General features: G+C 49.9%; 1 protein-coding gene across 2 annotated transcripts in view; it reads left to right on the forward strand.

Moving 5' to 3' along the window:
- ZFAT (zinc finger and AT-hook domain containing) overlaps positions 1-19,041 on the forward strand; it is a 156,584-nt gene that overhangs the window by 22,365 nt on the left and 115,178 nt on the right. Inside the window, exon 3 of one of the 2 annotated variants that reach the window (XM_027972875.3) lies at positions 18,281-18,517. The exons of the other annotated variant lie outside the window; for it this stretch is intronic. Within the exon in view, the coding sequence (XP_027828676.2) occupies positions 18,281-18,517 (237 nt within the window). The remainder of the gene's footprint in view (positions 1-18,280; positions 18,518-19,041) is intronic. 2 annotated transcript variants of the gene reach the window in all.

Here is a 19,041-nt window from a genome sequence, read left to right on the forward strand (position 1 = left end):
GCCATTTGCTGTGTGGATGAAAGCGGGGGACATTACGCTAAGTGAAAACAAGCCAGGCACAGACAGGTACTGTATGATCTCACTTCTCCGAGGATTCGGCAGCAGCTGGATCCATGGAACCAGGCAGTAGCGCAGTGGTTGCCTGGGGGTGGGGGAAATGGGGGGCTGCTGGTCAAAGTGCACGAGCTTCCCTATGGGCCCTAGGGATCTGTCAGCCAGCACGGCGGTTCTAGCTGACAGTGCTGAATTGTGTGCTCGGAGTTTGCTAAGAGAGCACACTTAACTGTTCCCGCCCACACATACAGAATGGTTCTGTGTAAGGCGGTGGTTGTGTTCATGAGCTTGATGTGGTAAGCACGCCACTGTGTATATGTATATTAAACCATCTTGTACACCTTAAAAAACCACACTGTGCAACCTAAATATATACAGTTTTTGTTTGTCAGTGATGCCTCAATAAAGCTGAGGAAAAGAAAAAAAAAAAAGAATCTGCCTGATGTCAGGGCTCAAAGCTCAGCCCCCTGCTCTGTGCCCCCAGGTCTGGGAGTGAGCAAGGCTCTCACATCCTGACCCGTCAGGAGCCCTGCCTTCCCCACAGCCACCTCCCTGCTGAGCGGTTGAGGGGTCTCAGCTTCCCAAAGAGTGTAGCTTCATGGGCAGATGGAACCATGGCTTTAGTCAAGGACTTCAAATGTGTGTGCCCTTGCCTCAACGTCTATAAACTCAGAAAAACAGATAATCTCTTTTTGTAACATTCCTGTGGCAGATGGTTGTCATACAGATTAACGTGCAAAGAACTCAGAAAGGCTGTTAACAAAGCTCTTCATTCTATTTTATTCCACTTTGCTTATTAAGAGTTCTCCTCCTTCTTGGGACTTCCCTGGCCGTCCAGTGGTTCAGATTCCTTGCTCCCAGCACAGGGGACCTGGGTTCAATCTCTGGTTGGGGGAACTAAGATCCCACATGCTGTGCAGCCGCATTAAAAGGTTTTTCCTCCTCCTGAAATGAAATGTGAGTAAGAGATATATTAATTTGAATTTTTCATTTCATTTCTAAACAATAAAGGAATAAAGCGGGTAGAATCCACGTGGATATATGCATGTCAGTGTTGGAAGGCACACGTGTTCTGACTTCTGCTCCTTCCCTCCTCACCGATGTTTGTGAGAGGTGTCCCTATGGGCTGGGCGGCCGTCCTGAACGCCTTCCTCCTCCTGGGAACGCGTGCCCAGGCCCAGGTGGTGTGGGAGGCCCTCCTCGGGGCTCCTACGGCCCCCTGCCCCCCACGCTTCAGTCTCTTTCCTGTCCTGTGCTTGCAGGGCGCTCGGAGAGGGGCCTTGGGCTGTCCCAGGTCCTGCTCGGGCCCTGACACAGGGCACTGATGGAAAGAAACAGTCGCCTGTGTTGTCAGTTATTTTCCTCTCACCAGCCTTGCTGCTCCTCTCTGTCTCACGGAGCATGTGTTCCGTTCCACCTGTCATCCCTCATTCAGGAAGCTCTAGTGACTAGCCTTCATCCAGACCTCTCAGACCTGGAAACCCTTCTGACCGGCACGGGCCCCCTTACCTTCTCTGCAGTTCCTCCTCCTCCTCTGGTACTTCAGGCCCCTTGAGAGCTGCGCAGATTCTCTAGAACCCAGACCCTTCTCCTTAGAGCCGCACAGGAACCCATTCCCATAAAGCCCCCTGCATTCCTTCAGGCACACCCCGGGGCTTCTCCTGGGCCCTGCACCCACCATGTGGGTAAAGCCGTCAAAGCAATCATGCCTTTATACTTTTATTTTCAATTAAAAAAGTAATAACACTTTGCTGGAAAAATGTTAAAACAATATACAGGGAGGAAGGTACATCTCCCTAACTCTCTCTCTGAGATCCTAGAAATACTAAAGCTGAATCCGGTCTCTGAACCCCGACACCAAGCTAAATCTCAGGGACAGAGTTTTGGGTGGGTAGAAAAGAACAGCCTTATTGCATTGCCAGGCAAAGGGGACACAGCAGGCTAATGCACTGAACATTCGGTGTCTTGACCTGAGAGGGGTATTGAGTTCTATAGCAGTGGTTCAAAAAGGACGTCAGCAGCTCATGGACATTCTTTTGATTGGTTGGTAGGGAGGTAAGTGGGCATCCATGTCATCACGCTTATGACTCCAACCCACCTGGGGTCTGCAGTGCTTGTGGGCAGCGTACCGTTAACTCTTCTCACCTGGTAGGAATGTTAGTTTCTGCAAAACAGCTCAGAGATGCTGTTGTGACGCTGTGCATCCCTTGAAGGGGAACCAGGACCCTGCAGGAAGGCGGCACTATTGTTTCTTTTGATTGTTCCTCCCTGGTCTGTGCACCTCCTTCCTTCCTTGAATAGCAGCTAGCTGTCTGAACCTGCCTGATGGAACTCAGGGAAGGTCATGGATGAAGCCCGTTTCCTGTAATGAAGAAGAGAGGAAGACAGAAAGACGTTTGTGCCCAGAAGCCCCATAGGCCCTGCTCAGTTTCAGTATGACTGCTAACAATTAAGTGTGTTCTTAGACATTTCTATATGCATATGCAAGCATATAAACTCTCTGTTTTCTTGTTATTTAGCAACAGAACTGTCAGCACTGTATGAACAGCCTGCCACTTCACTACCAACATGTCTCCAAATTCTTTTTATTGTCTGCATTTCATTCTATGGGTAATTCTTAATTTATATAACCTTTTCTTTCCTGATGATATATATCTTCTCCCCAGCTTTGTGTCATTTTGAACAAGGTCACAGATAAGGTTTACATAAAACCCATCATTTGAAAGTATATAATTCAGTGGTTATTAGTATATTTACACTATAATGCAACTATCACAGCCACCCGAGGAAACCTGTACCCATTAAGAAGTCGCTCCCATGGTTTGCCATTTCCTTCTCCAGGGGATCTTCCTGACCCAGAGATCGAACCCACGTCTCCTGCTCTGATGGGTATATTCTCTACCACTGAGCCACCAGGAAACCCTACCAGGGGCTGGGGGAGGGGCCGATGGAGAATGACCATTAGTAAATACAGATTTTCTTTGGTGGATGATGAAAATATTCTAAAACCAGACAGTGGTGGTAGATGGACAACTCTGCAAATGTATAAAAATCACTGAATTGGACACTTTTAAATTTAAGGATGAATTTGATGGTAGGTGAATTACATCTCAGTAAAGATACTATTACAAAAAAAAGTCACTCTTAGGTTTTGTTTCTTCTATACCTTGGCAACCATTAATGAACTTTTTTTTCCTCTTTGGGTTTGCCTTTTTTGTAAATTTTATATGAATGGAATCATATAATATGTAGTCATTTGTGCCTGGCTTCTTTCATTTAGCATGTTTCCAGGTTGTAGTCTGTATCAGTACTTTTTTTTTTAATGGCTGAATAACCTTTCATTGTATGGATTGGCCACATTTTTTCCGCCCATTGATTTGTTGACAAACACTTGGGTTATTTCTTCTTTCTGACTATCGTTAAGTCATGCTTCTGTAAACACTTTGTAGGAGCATTTGTGTAGATGTAGAAGTATTTGTGTAGAAGCATTTGTATAGATACAGAGTTTTATTAAGTCTGTACCTCAGAGTGGAATTGTTGGATCATAGGCTAATTCTGTTGTTTCACTTTTTGAGAAGAGGATTGCAAAACTGTTTTCTAACCAGATGAAGCCCTGGACCCATTCCTGTTAATGTCTGTTCCTGTTAATACACGAGGGATTCAATTTCTCCGCAGCTTCCCCGGCACTTGTTAGTTTTCCTGTGTTTGATGCTAGCCATCCTTGTGGGTCTGGGCTAGTATCACATGGTGGTTCTGATTTGCATTTTCTCGATAATTAATGATAGTGAGCACTTAGGTCTTTGGGGTATATGTTTCATTTCTGTATTCTATTTCATTGTTTCACTCCCGTCTTTATAATTTCTGTTCTCTGCTTGCATTGCATCTAGTTTGCTTCTAGTTTTTCAGTTGGAAGAGTAGGCTACTGATCTCTTCTCTTCTTTATTTAACATTTCCAGCTTTAAATTGGCCTCTAAGCACTGCTTTTGCTGCATCTCATTAGTTTTGGTCTGATGCGTTTTTCTGCTTTTCCGTCTCAATGAATTTTCTAATTTCCCTTATGATTTCTTTTTTGACTCATTATTTATTTAGGAGTGCCATTTAATTTCCATTTATTTCTGAATTTCCCAAATTTTGTTTTACTTTTCATTTTTTTTTCTCTTTTAGAAAATCATTTATTTCTTTATTTGGGGCTGCGCTGGGTTCTTCATTGCTGCGCGCAGGGGCTGCTGCCTAGCTGCGGTACTCGGGCTTCTCGGTGTGGCGGCTTCTCTTACTGAAGAGCACAGGCTCTAGGGTGCACGGCCTTCAGTAGTTCCGGCGTGTGGGCTTAGTTGCCCTGCGACGTGTAGAGTCTTCTCGGACCAAGGATCAAACCTGTGTCCCCTGCACTGGCAGGCAGACTCCCAACCACTGGACCACCAGGGAAGGCCTTTTCTGTATTTCTAATTTCAGTCTTGTAAACTTATTGAGACTTGACTTATGGCCGATCGTGGTGATCTAACCTGGAGAATGTTCCTTGTGCACCTGAGAATTTGTATCCTGCTCTTGATGGGTAGGCATGTGGTATGTGTGCGTGTGAGGCTTTGTTGGTTTATCGTATTGTCATGTCCTCTATTTCCTTGCTGGTGCCCATATTTTATGATTGAGGAACATGTGTTTCGCTGAGTGGAGGAGTTAAAACAGCATACTCAAGGTCATCTAGTTCAAGGGTCCCCAACCTCAGAGTCTGATGCCTGATGATCTGAGGTGAAGCTGATGTCATAGCAATGGAAATGAAGTGCACGGTGAATGTAATGAGCTTGAATGATCCCCAAACCATTCCCCCCTCCCCGCTGGACCCCGGTTCGTGGAAAAATTGTCTGCGCGAAACCACTCCCTGGTGCCAAAAAGGTGGGGAACCGCTGCTCTAGTAAGTCGGAGAGTGAGACTTGGGTACGCATGCTTGCATGTTTGTTGGGCTGCACTGCACAGACCTACAAGCCCTGTACTCGCCCAGCTTCCAGATCCAAGAAAGAGCCTGGAGTCAGCACCAGAGGCATTGGTGGTTTAATGGATGGGGGTTTACACGTCTGAAGCAGGGCCCTGGAGCGACACGTCCCTGTGTGTGGTGGACAGCGGGCAGGACTTGGGGGCAGTCCTCACTTCTGAGGGGAAGGGAGATGACCAGTAGTAGGGGAGTTGATGTCGGTGGACTCATTAGTTACTGGGGCAACTGGTAGAGGGGCATGCCCCTCACCGCTCCACTAATAAGCTTTCATTAGCTGGAGTGGGTATAGATGAGGGTCACTCACATCAGGAGCGTGTAGATGAAGCTGCCCGGTCAGCAAGGGATGGACAGAGAACAAGGGAGCAGCCACCTGGAGAGGCCTGGCCATGCACTGCCCCACTCTGCACCCTGAGCGACCCTCACAGTCCTGGCCAGTGCATCTTCTGTGATATTCCCGGGGTCAGGTGTGCTGGAGGCACTGCACCCAGACACCACAAACCTGGTGCAGACAGCAGCAGCCAGGGTGTCGTGAGGAGGGCGTCCAGTCTGCTAAGGACACTCCTTGTCACCGTGTGGGCAGATTCTGGAGCCAGGTGCTTTCAAGGTCAGTGGCTGCCACGCCCTGGCCGTTATAAGGAAAGTCCGGCCACCCCCACAGGGAGGGGAGGCCCAGTTCTAATGGAAGCATTCTGGTGGCCTCGCCTGGAGTCAGCAGTCAGAGGACAGGCTGCCAGCCCGTGTTGTGTAGGGTGCCCTTAGAGGTGACCCCTTAGGTCATTCTAAACAGAAAACAGTTAATCCCATTCCACTCCAGGCAGCCCAGCCCAGGGAACTCACAGGCGGTCAGTCGTACGGTGACCCTTACTGATGGGGTCCTTCTGACGCACTGGCACGTGGGACAGGAAGGTGGAGGGTCTTTCCCCACCATGACCATAGTCTCCAGGTTGGCACAGTAGCTGGTTGACTTTTCATGGGGGCCCAGAGGAGGCGGATGATTGCATCTCACTGGAGACCCAGCAGTTAGGCTCATTTCACAGGGGGGTGGGTTGCTGCTCGGTCCTCGAATAGACTTGCTCCCTCACACGAGGGATGAGATGTAAGACACCCGACAAGTACAGCACAGGGGAGAGCGTGACCATTAAGCCAACACAAGCAGTGACCCCAGCTGAGACAGCACCACCTGGAGCTCTCGAACCCACCTGCCAGCACAGGAGACCCAAGAGACGCAGGTTTGATCCCTGGGTTGGGAAGATCCCTTGGAGGGGAAAGTGGTTACCCACTCTAGTATTCTTGATTGGAGAACCCCATGGACAGAGGAGCCTGGTGGGTTATGGTCCACAGTGTTGCAAAGAGTTGAATATGACTGAAGCGACTTAGCACGCAGTTTGCAGTATAGTTCAGAAAACCCTGCAGTAATATAAGAACATGTCTAAAACCCCATTTACAACGGCCACCAATTTTTACCTTGGACCATGCTTACCATTTTTACCTCTGAACCATGCTGCTTCATTTTGGCTTTCAAATGCATTCCCTTCCTCAATGGCCAAAGTGAGTGAGCAGTATATGTCTGAAAGGCCACAAAGCAGGCTGCTCTGGTCCGTGAAGGTGAAGTTAAACCGTGTATACGCCAGAATGACTTCCTCATGCCTCAGTACATGCAGATTTTCCATTGTTTCCCCTTTTGGTCGCAAATCTTCTAGTAGAAAGCACTGATGATCAAAAATATTTGTCCTATGATGTTGGGGTGCTAGCTCCCACCCCTGGTTCAGATCAGGTCCCCCGGTTCTAGGCCTCCTTCATATTCACCTGGTCATTCACGCTGGGGAAAAGCTAACCAGATCTCGGAACAGGCTCAGAGGTATGCCATTGGGGAAACACTTCTTTATAGGCTCTGCATCGTATCCCTGATATCCAGTTGTCACAGTACATGTGCCTTTAGCAGCAGACTTGAAGAAGCAGTGTTACACGTCATGAGCAGTTATACCCTGTGACAATTTCACTGGATAATTTTCTCTCTATCCCCAGGTGGCTCAGCGGTAAAGAATCCGCCTGCCAATGCAGGAGACGTGGCTTCGATCCCTAGGCTGGGAAGATCCCCTGGAGTAGGAAATGGCAGCCCCCTCCAGTACTTCTGCCTGGAGAGTCCCATGGACAAAGGAGCCTGGGGAACTACAGTCCCGGGGGTCAGAAAGAGTCGGACACGACTGAGTGACTAAACAAAACAGCATCATGGCAAAAGTACGGCTAGCACAATAACTTTCATAAATACAGACCTCAGCTCACAAAGTTAGAATTGAATATCCACTGAGATATGACGCTGTTCTGTCTAAAATGATCATCTCCACCAAGCACAGCCAATTAAAACCAATCCATTTGCAAAATAAATCTGGCCAGTTGCCCTCCTAGGCTCCTCTGATTTGGTTGAGGGGGGAACGAAATCCTCAAGAGTTCTCATTCCCAAGACATGGTTATTTCTAGAGTTTATCTAAAAGCTTTTTTTTTTTTTTTTCCTTTACTTTTAGAGATCACAAAAGGCTAACATTCCTCAGAGTCCAGGTAGATCATTTTAATTTCGAAGGCATAATACCAGTCCCTCCTAGAAAGCTGCCTTGGGTGCTGTGTGCTCAGTCCAGTTCCTCCTAGAAAGCTGCCTTGGGTGCTGTGTGCTCAGTCCAGTTCCTCCTAGAAAGCTGCCTTGGGTACTGTGTGCTCAGTCCAGTTCCTCCTAGAAAGCTGCCTTGGGTACTGTGTGCTCAGTCCAGTTCCTCCTAGAAAGCTGCCTTGGATGCTGTGTGCTCAGTCCAGTTCCTCCTAGAAAGCTGCCTTGGATGCTGTGTGCTCAGTCACGTCAGCCCCTTTGCGACCAGGGATCAGGAAGTGAACCCATGTCTCCTGCATTGGCAGGCAGATTCTTACCACTGGGCCACCTGGGAAGCCCAGAATGCTGTTGATAGCTTAACCAATGACAAAAGGCTCACTGTGATATAATAGCAGAACTATGAAGAGGCCACTGTTCTCCAGAGCACTTGGCAGCCCCCATTCAGCAAGATCGGCTCCCTGGGATTTCCCTGTAACTTTGGAGTGCTGCCCCACCCACCGGCCCTCACCATGCTAGCAGACAGGCCCCCAGACTTTCCATCTCCCATCCTGTATTTCCTGACATGTTGACGTCTCAGTGCTCACAGGAGTCTCCTCAGTTTCCTGACTGCTCCGCTGATTGTTGGGCTGCACCTGCTTGACCCAAGCACAAGCGCAAGGACCAAGGGAGAGCCTGGTGTCAGCAAGAGAGACATCGGTGGTTTAACGTATGGGGGGATTACACACTGAAGCCGAGTCCTGGAGCGACACCCCACCACGTGCAGCGGACGGTGGGCCGGACGTGGTGGCGGCCTTTGCTCCCCAGGGGAAGGGGGTGTTGTCAGTCCCAGGGGAATCAGTGTCAGGTGGGCTTGTTTGTTACCAGGGAAACCAGTTAGAGGCGCGCGCCCCTCACCACCCCTTGGATGAGCTATCATCAGCTGAGGCCTGGGGCAAGTACTGGGCTGGCCCAGAAGTTCACTGTTACGGAAAAGCCCGGATGACCTTTTTGGCCAGCCCAACACAAACGAGGGTCACTCCTTTTGGGAGGGTGTAGACGCAGCAGCCTGGTCAGGCAGGGGCTGGACAGAGAGCAGGAGGACAGCCGTCTTGAGAGGCCTGACGATGGTGTTCTCGAGGCACTCGGGGCATAATCAGGTTCTTACCACTGGACTTCTTTCAGAAGTTACTTTCCTTCATTTGCTAATTTGCTTTTGACTTAAATTCTTCTTGCATACATTTTCTGTTTGTGTGTGTGTGTGTGTCTGAGAGAGAGTATATACTGAAAAGTTAGTTGCCTGTGTAATTTAAAAAAGTATTTCTTAAGATTTTAATTAGACTTAGACTGTTAACATGAGAACATTTCTTCAAAAGTCTTTCATTAAGAGCCCCAAGTCCTTCCTTCCCTCTTTGTCCAAACCATAAAATTTGAGATTTCCAGAATCTCAGTTTCCTCTCTAATGATTTTCATTCAGGTTTAACCTTCACAATTCATTTTAAGTTGAAAGATGCTTGAAACGGTTTAATTAAGCCTCTAACGGTGTAGTAATTGATTTATTATTTTGGCCTCCCTTTATAACATGAAGCTTCCTAAGTCCTCTGGTTTATTTTATAGCCTTTTAATCTCTTTTGCTGATGTTGGAAGTGGTCTGCAAAAGAACTTGTTCATTTTTTTCTTCCTTCTTCCTAAGCAAATCTCTGGCTCTGCTCCAGGAGAAAAATTTTCTAATGGACCAAGTTTCTTCTTCCTCTGTGTGTTTGTGTGAGTATATAAAAGAATGTGTGCACGTGAATGTGTGGTTGTGTCTGTGAGTGTATGTGGCGTGAGTGGGTGTGTGATGGGCGAGTGTGTGTGTGAGGGGTGTGTGTGTGATGGGTTGAGCATGTATGTGTGATGTTGACTGTGTGATGGGTTGCCTGTGTATGTGATGAGTATGTGTGTATGTGATGGATAGTGTCAGTCTGATGGGAGTGTGTGTGTGTCATGGGTGAGTGTGTGTGGAGGTGTATGTATATGATGGGTGTGTGTGTGTGACAGGCAAGTGTGGGTCTGATTGAAGTATGTGAATGTGGGTCTGATGAGAGTGTATGTGTGATGGGTAGGTATGTGTGAATTTGTGTGTGTGTGTGAGATGGGTGATTGTGTGATGGGTCAGTGTGTATGTGATAGGTGGCTGCAGGTTTGATGAGAGTGTATGTGTGATGGGTAGGTGTGTGTGAATTTGTGTGTATGTGTGTGTGTGAGATGGATGAATGTGTGTGATAGGTCAGTGTGTATGTGATGGGTGGGTGCAGGTCTGATGGGAGTGTGTGTGTAATGGGTGAGTGTGTGTGTGAGATGGATGAGTGTGTGTGATGGGTGAGTACAGGTCTAATGGGAGTGTTGTGAGATGGGTAGTGTGTGTGATGGGTGAGTGTGTATGTGATGGGTGGGTGCAGGTTTGATGGGAGTGTGTGTGTAATGGGTGAGTGTGTGTGTGAGATGGGTGTGTGTGATGGGTGAGTACAGGTCTAATGGGAGTGTTGTGAGATGGGTGAGTGTGTGCGATGGGTGAGTGTGTATGTGATGGGTGGGTGCAGGTTTGATGGGAGTGTATGTGTGATGGGTAGGTATGTGTGATGAGTGTGTGTGTGTGTGTGAGAGAGAGAGATGGGTGAGTGTGTGTAATGGGTCAGTGTGTATGTGATGGGTAGGTGCAGGTCTGATGGGAGTGTGTGTGTAATAGGTGAGTGTGTGTGTGTGTGAGATGGGTGAGTGTGATGGGTCAGTGTGTATGTGATGGGTGGGATCAGGTCTGATGACAGTGTGTGTGTGATGGGTAGGTATGTGTGATGAGTGTGTGTGTGTGTGTGAGAGATGGGTGAGTGTGTGTAATGGGTCAGTGTATATGTGATGGGTGGGTGCAGGTCTGATGGGAGTATGTGTGTAATGGGTGTGTGTGATGAGTGTGTGTGTGTGAGTGTGCATGTAATGGGTAGGTACAGGTCTAATGGGAGTTTGTGTGTAATGGTTGAGTGTGTGTGTGTGTGTGAGATGGGTCAGTGTGTGTGATGGGTCAGTGTGTATGTGATGGGTGGGATCAGGTCTGATGAGAGTGTGTGTGTGATGGGTGAGTGTGTGTGATGGGTGAGTACAGGTCTAATGGGAGTGTTGTGAGATGGGTGAGTAATGGGTCAGTGTGTATGTGATGGTTGGGTATAGGTCTGATGGGAGTGTGTGTGTAATGGGTGTATGTGATGAGTGTGTGTGTGTGTGAGATGGGTGAGTTTGTGTGATGGGTGAGTGTGTATGTGATGGGTAGGTGCAGGTCTGATGGGAGTGTGTGTGTAATGGGTGAGTGTGTGTGTGTGAGATGGGTGTGTGTGATGGGTGAGTACAGGTCTAATGGGAGTGTTGTGAGATGGGTAGTGTGTGTGATGGGTGAGTGTGTATGTGATGGGTGGGTGCAGGTTTGATGGGAGTGTATGTGTGATGGGTAGGTGTGTGTGATGAGTGTGTGTGTGAGAGAGATGGGTGAGTGTGTGTAATGGGTCAGTGTGTATGTGATGGGTGGGTGCAGGTCTGATGGGAGTGTGTGTGTAATGGGTGTGTGTGATGAGTGTGTGTGTGTGAGTGTGTATGTAATGGGTAGGTACAGGTCTAATGGGAGTTTGTGTGTAATGGTTGAGTGTGTGTGTGTGTGTGAGGTGTGTGTGTGTGTGAGGTGTGTGTGTGTGAGGTGGGTGAGTGTGTGTGATGAGTCAGTGTGTATGTGATGGGTGGGAGCAGGTCTAATGGGAGTGTTGTGAGATGGGTGTGTGTGATGGGTGAGTACAGGTCTGATGCGAGTGTTGTGAGATGGGTGAGTGTGTGTGTGCACGCTTGTTCACCCTGGTGGAGGTGGGGATGCTGGCCGTACCCTAGGAGGGATTTGCATGGGTCTCCTGAGAGCTGGATTCCAGTTCTCCCGTCGCTCCCCCTTTCGGATGTTTAACAGGACCTCTTCTTGCTTTCCTCTCTTCCCCCCCGCCCCCCGCCCCTTCTTGATCTGTCCTGTAACTGCCCCTGCTGTATCCCTGGGCGCTGACACCATTCACTGTCTCTTTGTTGCTGCCTGGGCTCCTGGGGACTACACGTCAGAGAGGCTCACTGTCGGGCCTGGCAGAGTCAGTGCTCCACACTTTTCCTAAATTCTTGAACTGGTGTGGCCACAGATGGAGCTGCAGAGCAGGAGCTGGAGGGCTGGCTTTATCCTTGTTTTTAGGCAGAGTGGAATTTGTACTCCCTACTTCTCTACGGGCCTTTTCGGTGTGTGAGATGTTTTAAAATGAAGAAATCGAGGAGAAAGTGCCTTAATGAACAAGAATGTGTGTACGTTGAGAAATCGCACGATCTCACAGTGGACAGGCTGGGAGGGTAATAGTGTCTTCAGAGATGGCCCGAGTCAGCATATTCATGACTGGAGCCGGATTAAGGAACCATTGCCATTTATCCTTCACTTCTTAAGTGCTGTGCTCAGCATTTTAATGGGCTGCTCTTTATTTCATAGCAACTTTTTATAAAATAGTGGTTTTGTGTTTATTTTTTGTGTTAGGCACTGAGGCTGGGGGCTCAGTTTCTTCCCTGGTGGTCTGGTGGCTAAGACTCCACACTCCCAATGCAGGGGGCCTTGGGTTCAGTCCCTGGTCAGAGAACTAGATCCCTCATGCCACAACTAAAGATTCCACGTGCTGCAGCTAAGACCTGGCACAGCCAAATAAATAAAATCAAATATTAAAATAAAAGGTATACAGTCTTTATTAAAAAAGAAAGAAGCTGAGGCTGGTGAATTTGAACCAGGTCGGCTTAACTCCCGGCCACTGTTCTCATCAGTGTGAGTCTTGATTTCATTCCCATGTCCAGAACGGACCCAAGGGTCACATGGCTCAGCAGAAAAACCCCAGGCCAGAAAGAAGGAACCCAGGTCCTAGCCTCGCCCAGTTCAGCGGCAAGTTCTGGAAAATGTGCCAAGTCCCTCAAACCTTTGGGTCCTTGATTTCTTCTCCCATTGAGGAGTTACATTTGCTGCATCTATCTCAAGGTTTTCATGAAGATAAAATGAGATAATAGCTGGGAAAGTGCCTCACAGACTTGAGTGATGTACACGTAAAGGGCTTATGTTATTAGATTTTTGATAATGTCGAGTTTTTTTTCATAATGCTCACGTTGTCTTTTGATTAAGTTTAAATAACGCCAGCTGGTTCTTTCTGTTCCTTGCTGGTTCAGGCCTTGAATCTGCAAGGGTGATTTTCTGACTGTGAGGAGGTTATCCCCAGACTGGATCTGAGACGGACTCGAGGTGCACCATGGCTTGCCTCTTCCTTCCTGGTGGAAACTTGGGACGTAGGAAATGACTTGTTTTCTAACTGCTTCCTTTCTTGTTATGAAAAGACTTTGTTCAGTAGCTCAGTTGTATCCAACTCTTTTCAACCCCATGGACTGCAGCACACCAGGCTTCCCTGTCTGTTGTGGTCCTTTAATGGACTGGAACCTGGCGGTCTGGAGTTGACGATAAGAAAGTAAGAGAGAGAGAGAGAGGGAGGGAGAGAGAGAGAGAGAGACACGGGGACCCAAGCTCTGATGGAGCAAGGGTGCTTTATTAGCAGAAGTGTAGGCTTATATATCTTTAGTAAGATGATTACTCAGCTATTACACAGGATGAAATTTTATCAATAGCCACAATATGGATAGTCTAATACATACAAGGTTGCTGACACTGAAAAGAGTCACTGCATGTCTCATCTTATGACCTCAGTCCTGAGAATTGCATGCAGCTCTACTTGTTCCCAGAATAGGAATTGATAAGGAACAGAGAATCCTTGAGAGATAGAAAACAGCATGCAGGAATCCTCCTGTGAAATGCTCCCGACACCAGTCTTTCACTATCTCCTGGAGTTTGCTCAAACTCATATCCACTGAGTTGATTGTGGTCCCTAACCATCTCATCCTCTGCCGTCTCCTTCTCCTCCTGCCTTCAGTCTTTCCCAGCATCAGGGTCTTTTCCAGTGAGTCAGTTCTTCGCATCAGGTGGGCAAAGTATTGGAGCTTCAACTTCAGCATCAGTCCTTTCAGTGAATATTCATGGTTGATCTCCTTAAGGATGGACTGGTTGGATCTCCTTGCAGTCCAAGGGACTCTCAAGAGTCTTCTTCAATACCACATTTCAAAAGCATCAATTCTTCGGTGCTCAGCCTTCTTTATGGTCCAGTGCTCACATCCGTACATGAGACTGGGAAAACCACAGCTTTGACATGTATGCCTTGTATGGAGTATGCACTGTGCCTCCAGCACTGCCCCAGATCCTGTGGGACTTGAAGCTGAAAAGGCAGCTCACACCTCAGGGTGTGTGATCGATGGTGGGGGAAGGGAAGCACAGTCAGGAAATGGTGTGGCAGAGTTTGTACAAGCGTGTGCCTCACACGGCAGCTGGGGGATGAACTGTCTCACAGTACTGGGATGTACTGGGATTTCAACGGGGCCTGAAGTGTTAGGGTTTGCAACGGGATTTGGATTCTGATCGGGATGCAAGATGGGGAGCAGTACAGGTAGGTAAAAAAGAGACAGGTGTCCTCTCCGCATATTTAGGGAGGCCTTGGACGTTGCCCCGAGTGAGTGGGTGGTGGGAGGAGAGAGGGAGCAAGCACAATGCTCTGTGTGTATGTGTGTGTGTGTGTGTGTGTGTGTGTATTTGCACGCGTACTTGTGTGCATGTGCAGGGTTGAACTATGTGCTAAGGGGCCTGAAAAGCCAGGTCTGAGGCAAACTGCTGAGTCCTGGGACAAACTGTTCAAGGACCGTGGGAAGTTCTAGTGCAAGTGGGCGGCAGTGAGACAAAGGATGGAGGCTAAGAGAGACCAGAGTGGAAGGCGGGTGGCTGAGATGGTGGGCGGGGGTCTGGGTGCACGGAGAGGGGGTTTACCGGGCAGACATCTTTAAGACAAAATCCAGAGTTCGGTGGCACCTGAGTACAGGGATTCAGGGAGGAGGACGAGGAACTGGAGCTTCCTCCGTTGAGATGCCATCACGTATGCCAGTAGAGGTGCCCGGGTTTTCCTTGCCCAGTTCCAGGATTCTCTGCTCTTTTGTACCATATGGGTAGCTGATGGCAGCAGCTCGTTTTCGGTGCTTAAATTGTTCCAAGTTCATTTATGAAAATTTCATTTTTAGCTAGCTAATTGGACTTGCTGCTGCTAAGTCACTTCAGTCGTGTCCGACTCTGTGCGACCCCAGAAATGGCAGCCCACCAGGCTCCTGCATCCCTGGGATTCTCTAGGCAAGAACACTGGAGTGGGTTGCCATTTCCTTCTCCAGTGCATGAAAGTGAAAAGTGAAAGTGAACTCGCTCAGTCGTGTCCGACCCAGCGACCCCATGGACTGCAGCCTACCAGGCTCCTCCATCCATGGGATTTTCCAGGCAAGAGTACTGGAGTGGGGTGCCATTGCCTTCTCTGAATTGGTCTTGAGGATCTGAATTATGGATGTGGTCAGATGTAAGATTAGCTTCATCACCATCATGTTAGAGGTTTCCCAAAGCTTTTGGGGTCAATTTTATGTTTTCTCCTTGACAGCAGATTGCACCCTGCTAGTTGAGTTCAGTCACCAAAGTTTGCGGGGCGCCTGCTGGGTGGAACGCCAGGTCAGTGCTGGGGGATACAGACCGCTCTCAGGTGTGGCCGGCCGGGCTGTGCTACCACTGCACTGCGAGGGGGTGGCGCCCATGGGTGGTGCGGCTGCAGCGTGCTCTGCACATCTCCATGGAGCGGACTCTGGGTACCCTGCAGCAATGAGTGCTGAACCTGAAGCTGAGATGGAGGCACGGCTCCCGCAAGGCTTCTACGTCTGCTCAGGATTGTCGATGCCGGTGGTACAGTGGATAGGAATCCGCCTGCCATTGCAGGGGACGCAGGTTCGATCCCTGGTCTGGGAAGATCCCACATGGCATGGAACAGGTAAAGCCCGGGAGCCGCGAGTCCTGAGCCTGAGCTCTAGAGGTTGAGAGCTGCAGCTTCTGAAGCCAGCGCGCCTAGAGCCTGTGCTCTGCAACGGGGGACGCCACCGCCTCGGGAGGCCTGCGCACCCAGCACTGGCCTCAGCCGGAGAAAACTGCGGCTGAGGACCCAGCACAGCCGGAAAACGGGGTTGCCAGCACCTTGCAAATCTGGGGTTCCTAGGGCCACCCACATTGTGTCAGTTAGGTACAAATTGGGGGACCCAAAGGACTCCCTCGGGTTCACTAGTCTTCTAGAGTGATTCACAGAACTCGGGAAAGCTCTGTACTCGGAAGACAGTTCTAAACAAAAAGGGTGCAGGTCAGAGCAGGCCAAAGGTGGTGATGCCAGCATGCGGTTGGGGGCCCCGGGGTTCCAGACACGGGGCCTTCTGTCCGCCTCCACCCCCCATGGTGTCCTGGACGCCGCTGTCTCCTTGCAGCTATGTTACACAACAGGACTTGGGAGTGTCTCCAGCCAGGGACACTCACCCACGTCCTTGGTGTCCAGAGTTTTTATGGGGTTTGACAACACCCACCTGCGTGACTGACCCCCAGTCTCCAGCTCCCCTAGGAGGTCAGACCTGACCTCACCTGTCACAGAGCCCCAGAAACAAACCCCCATGTAGACCTGTGCCCAAGCCCCCAGTACACAGGCACTGCGGTCAGGCCGGGCCTTCCCGGGGCCTGGGGGCCACCCGTGTGGCCAAGGGCGGAGGGCAGACCTCTGTACGGATGCAGCCCCTTCTCCACTGCACGGCTGCATCCTCAGGATATGTCAGGAGGGCCTCTGTCTGCAGGGCAGGGCGCGGGGCAGTAAACGCATTTCCCGAGCTCAGCGGGTGTGACATGCGGTGGGCGGTTTACAGCCTCTCCGCTCATTCTGCTCCTCCAGCTATTAACGCTGCTTCAGTAAGCTTCTGTTGTAAAGAATAATCAGAAGGAGAGTTTTAACCGCTCTGAGGTGAATGGTTTGTCCTTACTCGGCACGTTCCTCTCCTCACCTCCCTCCCCAGCCTCCCGTACGCAGTGGCTGGGCCTCCTGTCCCCACAGCTGTCATTCTCCTGCTAAAATCTCGGGGCCGACAGGGGAGCTCATTCCCCAACAAGCCCAGTGAGACAGAGGCAAGCAGTGACGGTGTATCAGGCTGGCCACCCCGGCCATGGAAGGCTCTGGCTTGGAGCTCTAGGTCAAGGAGGACCTGCCTTGGCCCTGCAGCTCAGTGGAAACCCTGCTCCTGCAAGAGCTCCCCTGTCTCAGCCCCCCTCTCTGAGTTCCTGGGGACCCCACATCCGAGCAGGCGCCTCTGTCAGAGCCCGCATTGTCTCTCTGCACTTCCCCTGCAGAGCCTTCCTGCCCTCCTCTCCTGCCCCTGTGACTTCTCTGACTGATTTGGGAGCCCAGGTGACCCCCTTTAAAGGGTCCTCACGGTGACAGCAGGGGGCACTGTGGGTGATGCTTTCTTGGGCACAACTGCAGGGAGAGCAGGAGGGACCCCGAACACGTCATAATTGCATAGATGACCATTCCCCCAAGATGGTGCTAGAACCTAGGATCCTTCCTCTGCCCTGATGTTCAGATACAGAGACGGCTGGCTGCTGACATGCCATGTCTTAGCCAGACAGAAGGCTCTCCAGAGATGGCAGGGCAGCCAGGCTGTGCCGCCCAGGGCACCCCTCAAATCACATCACCTAAGACAGCACTTCACCTGCCTACAACGGCAGGAGGCCCCCTCAGCCCGCTCACCCATCTTAATCCCCACCTTCCTTTGGAGATGAATGCCTTAAAAATGAATGCTAATTAAGAAGAAATAAGCGGTGAAAAATGATTTGAAACTTGCTCCAAAGCAGCTCTGATGATGAACATTTAAATCCTCTGGTCTCCAGAAAACTTGAAAAATATTGTCTCTAGCCCTATAATCTTTGGCTTTAGATTGCAATTATTTTTGTCTCTTTTCCATCAGAACAGTTTGGACCTAGTAATCATGATGGCTTAAATAGTCAGAATAGTTGTGTAACTCATTAGGACCATGAAAAGCTGAGCAGCCTTTGAGAACCCTTTGCAGAGACAGTCCTTAGCAAGTTTCTGAGAACTAGTTTTCGGTGGAAATGGTGGTTTCTAAGGAGCCTGGTTTGTGAGCTGGAGCTGACAGTCGCCGCTTAAAACCCTCCCCACTTTATGGAAGAGGTACAGGGCACAGGTTCTGATAAATTAATATTTGTAAATCACATGATTACAGAATTGACTGTATAATAGCACAGAGGTGCAGAGATGTTAGCACTAAATGATTGATTGCAGCTGCTCATTTCTGGAACTGCTTCAAGCTTTCCCTTTTTTTAATAAAATGTGGGAAGCGAAAGTGTTAGGTGCTCAGTCCTGTCCAACTCTCGGCGACCCCATGGACTGTAGCCTGGCCAAGCATCCCTATCCGTGGAATTCTCCAGGCAAGAGTGCTGGGCTGGTGGGTAGCCATCCCCTGCTCCAGGGGATCTTTCCCACGAGGGGGTGGAAACTAGGCCTCCTGCACTGCAGGTGGATTCTGTGCCATGTGAGCTCCCCGTGGAAACAGACATGTTTCCGCGCTTGGAAACCGAGCGCATGGCCCACCCTGTCGCCTTCTGTGACCCCACAGTGCCCTCTGGTTTTCCTCCGCAGAGTTTTCGGTCATGAAGAGGAAGAGAGGCAGGCCCAAGGGGTCCACGAAGAAGCCCAGCCCCGAGGAGGAGCTGGCGGAGCGCAGCGCCCTGCCCGGTGCGGACGGCGCGCGGGCCCCCGAGGACGGGGGCAGCCTGGAGTGCAGCAAGTGCTGCCGCAAGTTCTCCAACCCGCGCCAGCTCCGCAAGCACATCTGCATCATCGTGCTGAACCTGGGCGAGGCGGAGGGGGACGCAGGTAAGAGCGCACCCCCTCTTTTTAAACCAGCTGTCTAATTTGAACTTTTTTTTTTTTTTAAAGATTTTAAAACTAATTTTATTTGCTCCTTTAATTATGGCCGTGCTGGGTCTGCATTGCTGCGCGGGCTTTTCTCTAGCTGTGGAGCGCAGGGGCTACTCTCTAGTTGGGGTGCAGGGGGGCTTCTCATTGCGGTGGGGGGCTTCTCTTGCTCTGGAGCTGTGTTGTCGGGCCCAGTGAGCAGAAAGGCCGAGGTTAGGATGCTCGAGCCCCTATAAGCGACCTTGACTCTTGCCCCTGTGAGTCTCGAGCCCCTGTGAGTGGCCAGTGCTCTTGAAGAACATACAGGATACCAGGTGCTGCCTTCAGGTGAGAGCTCGGCAAGGCTTTGGCTCTGAAGCGGCTTCTGAGAGGCTGAAGAGAGCGTGCTCGTGAGCGAGACAGTCTCCCAGACACCTGTCTAGGAGGAGAGAAACAGCAAGGGCCTCTGCCGTGGGCTCTGTTGTCCTTGTTTGATCCTTGCA

Source organism: Ovis aries, chromosome 9 (assembly GCF_016772045.2).
Source record: "Ovis aries strain OAR_USU_Benz2616 breed Rambouillet chromosome 9, ARS-UI_Ramb_v3.0, whole genome shotgun sequence".
NCBI lineage: Eukaryota > Metazoa > Chordata > Mammalia > Artiodactyla > Bovidae > Ovis > Ovis aries.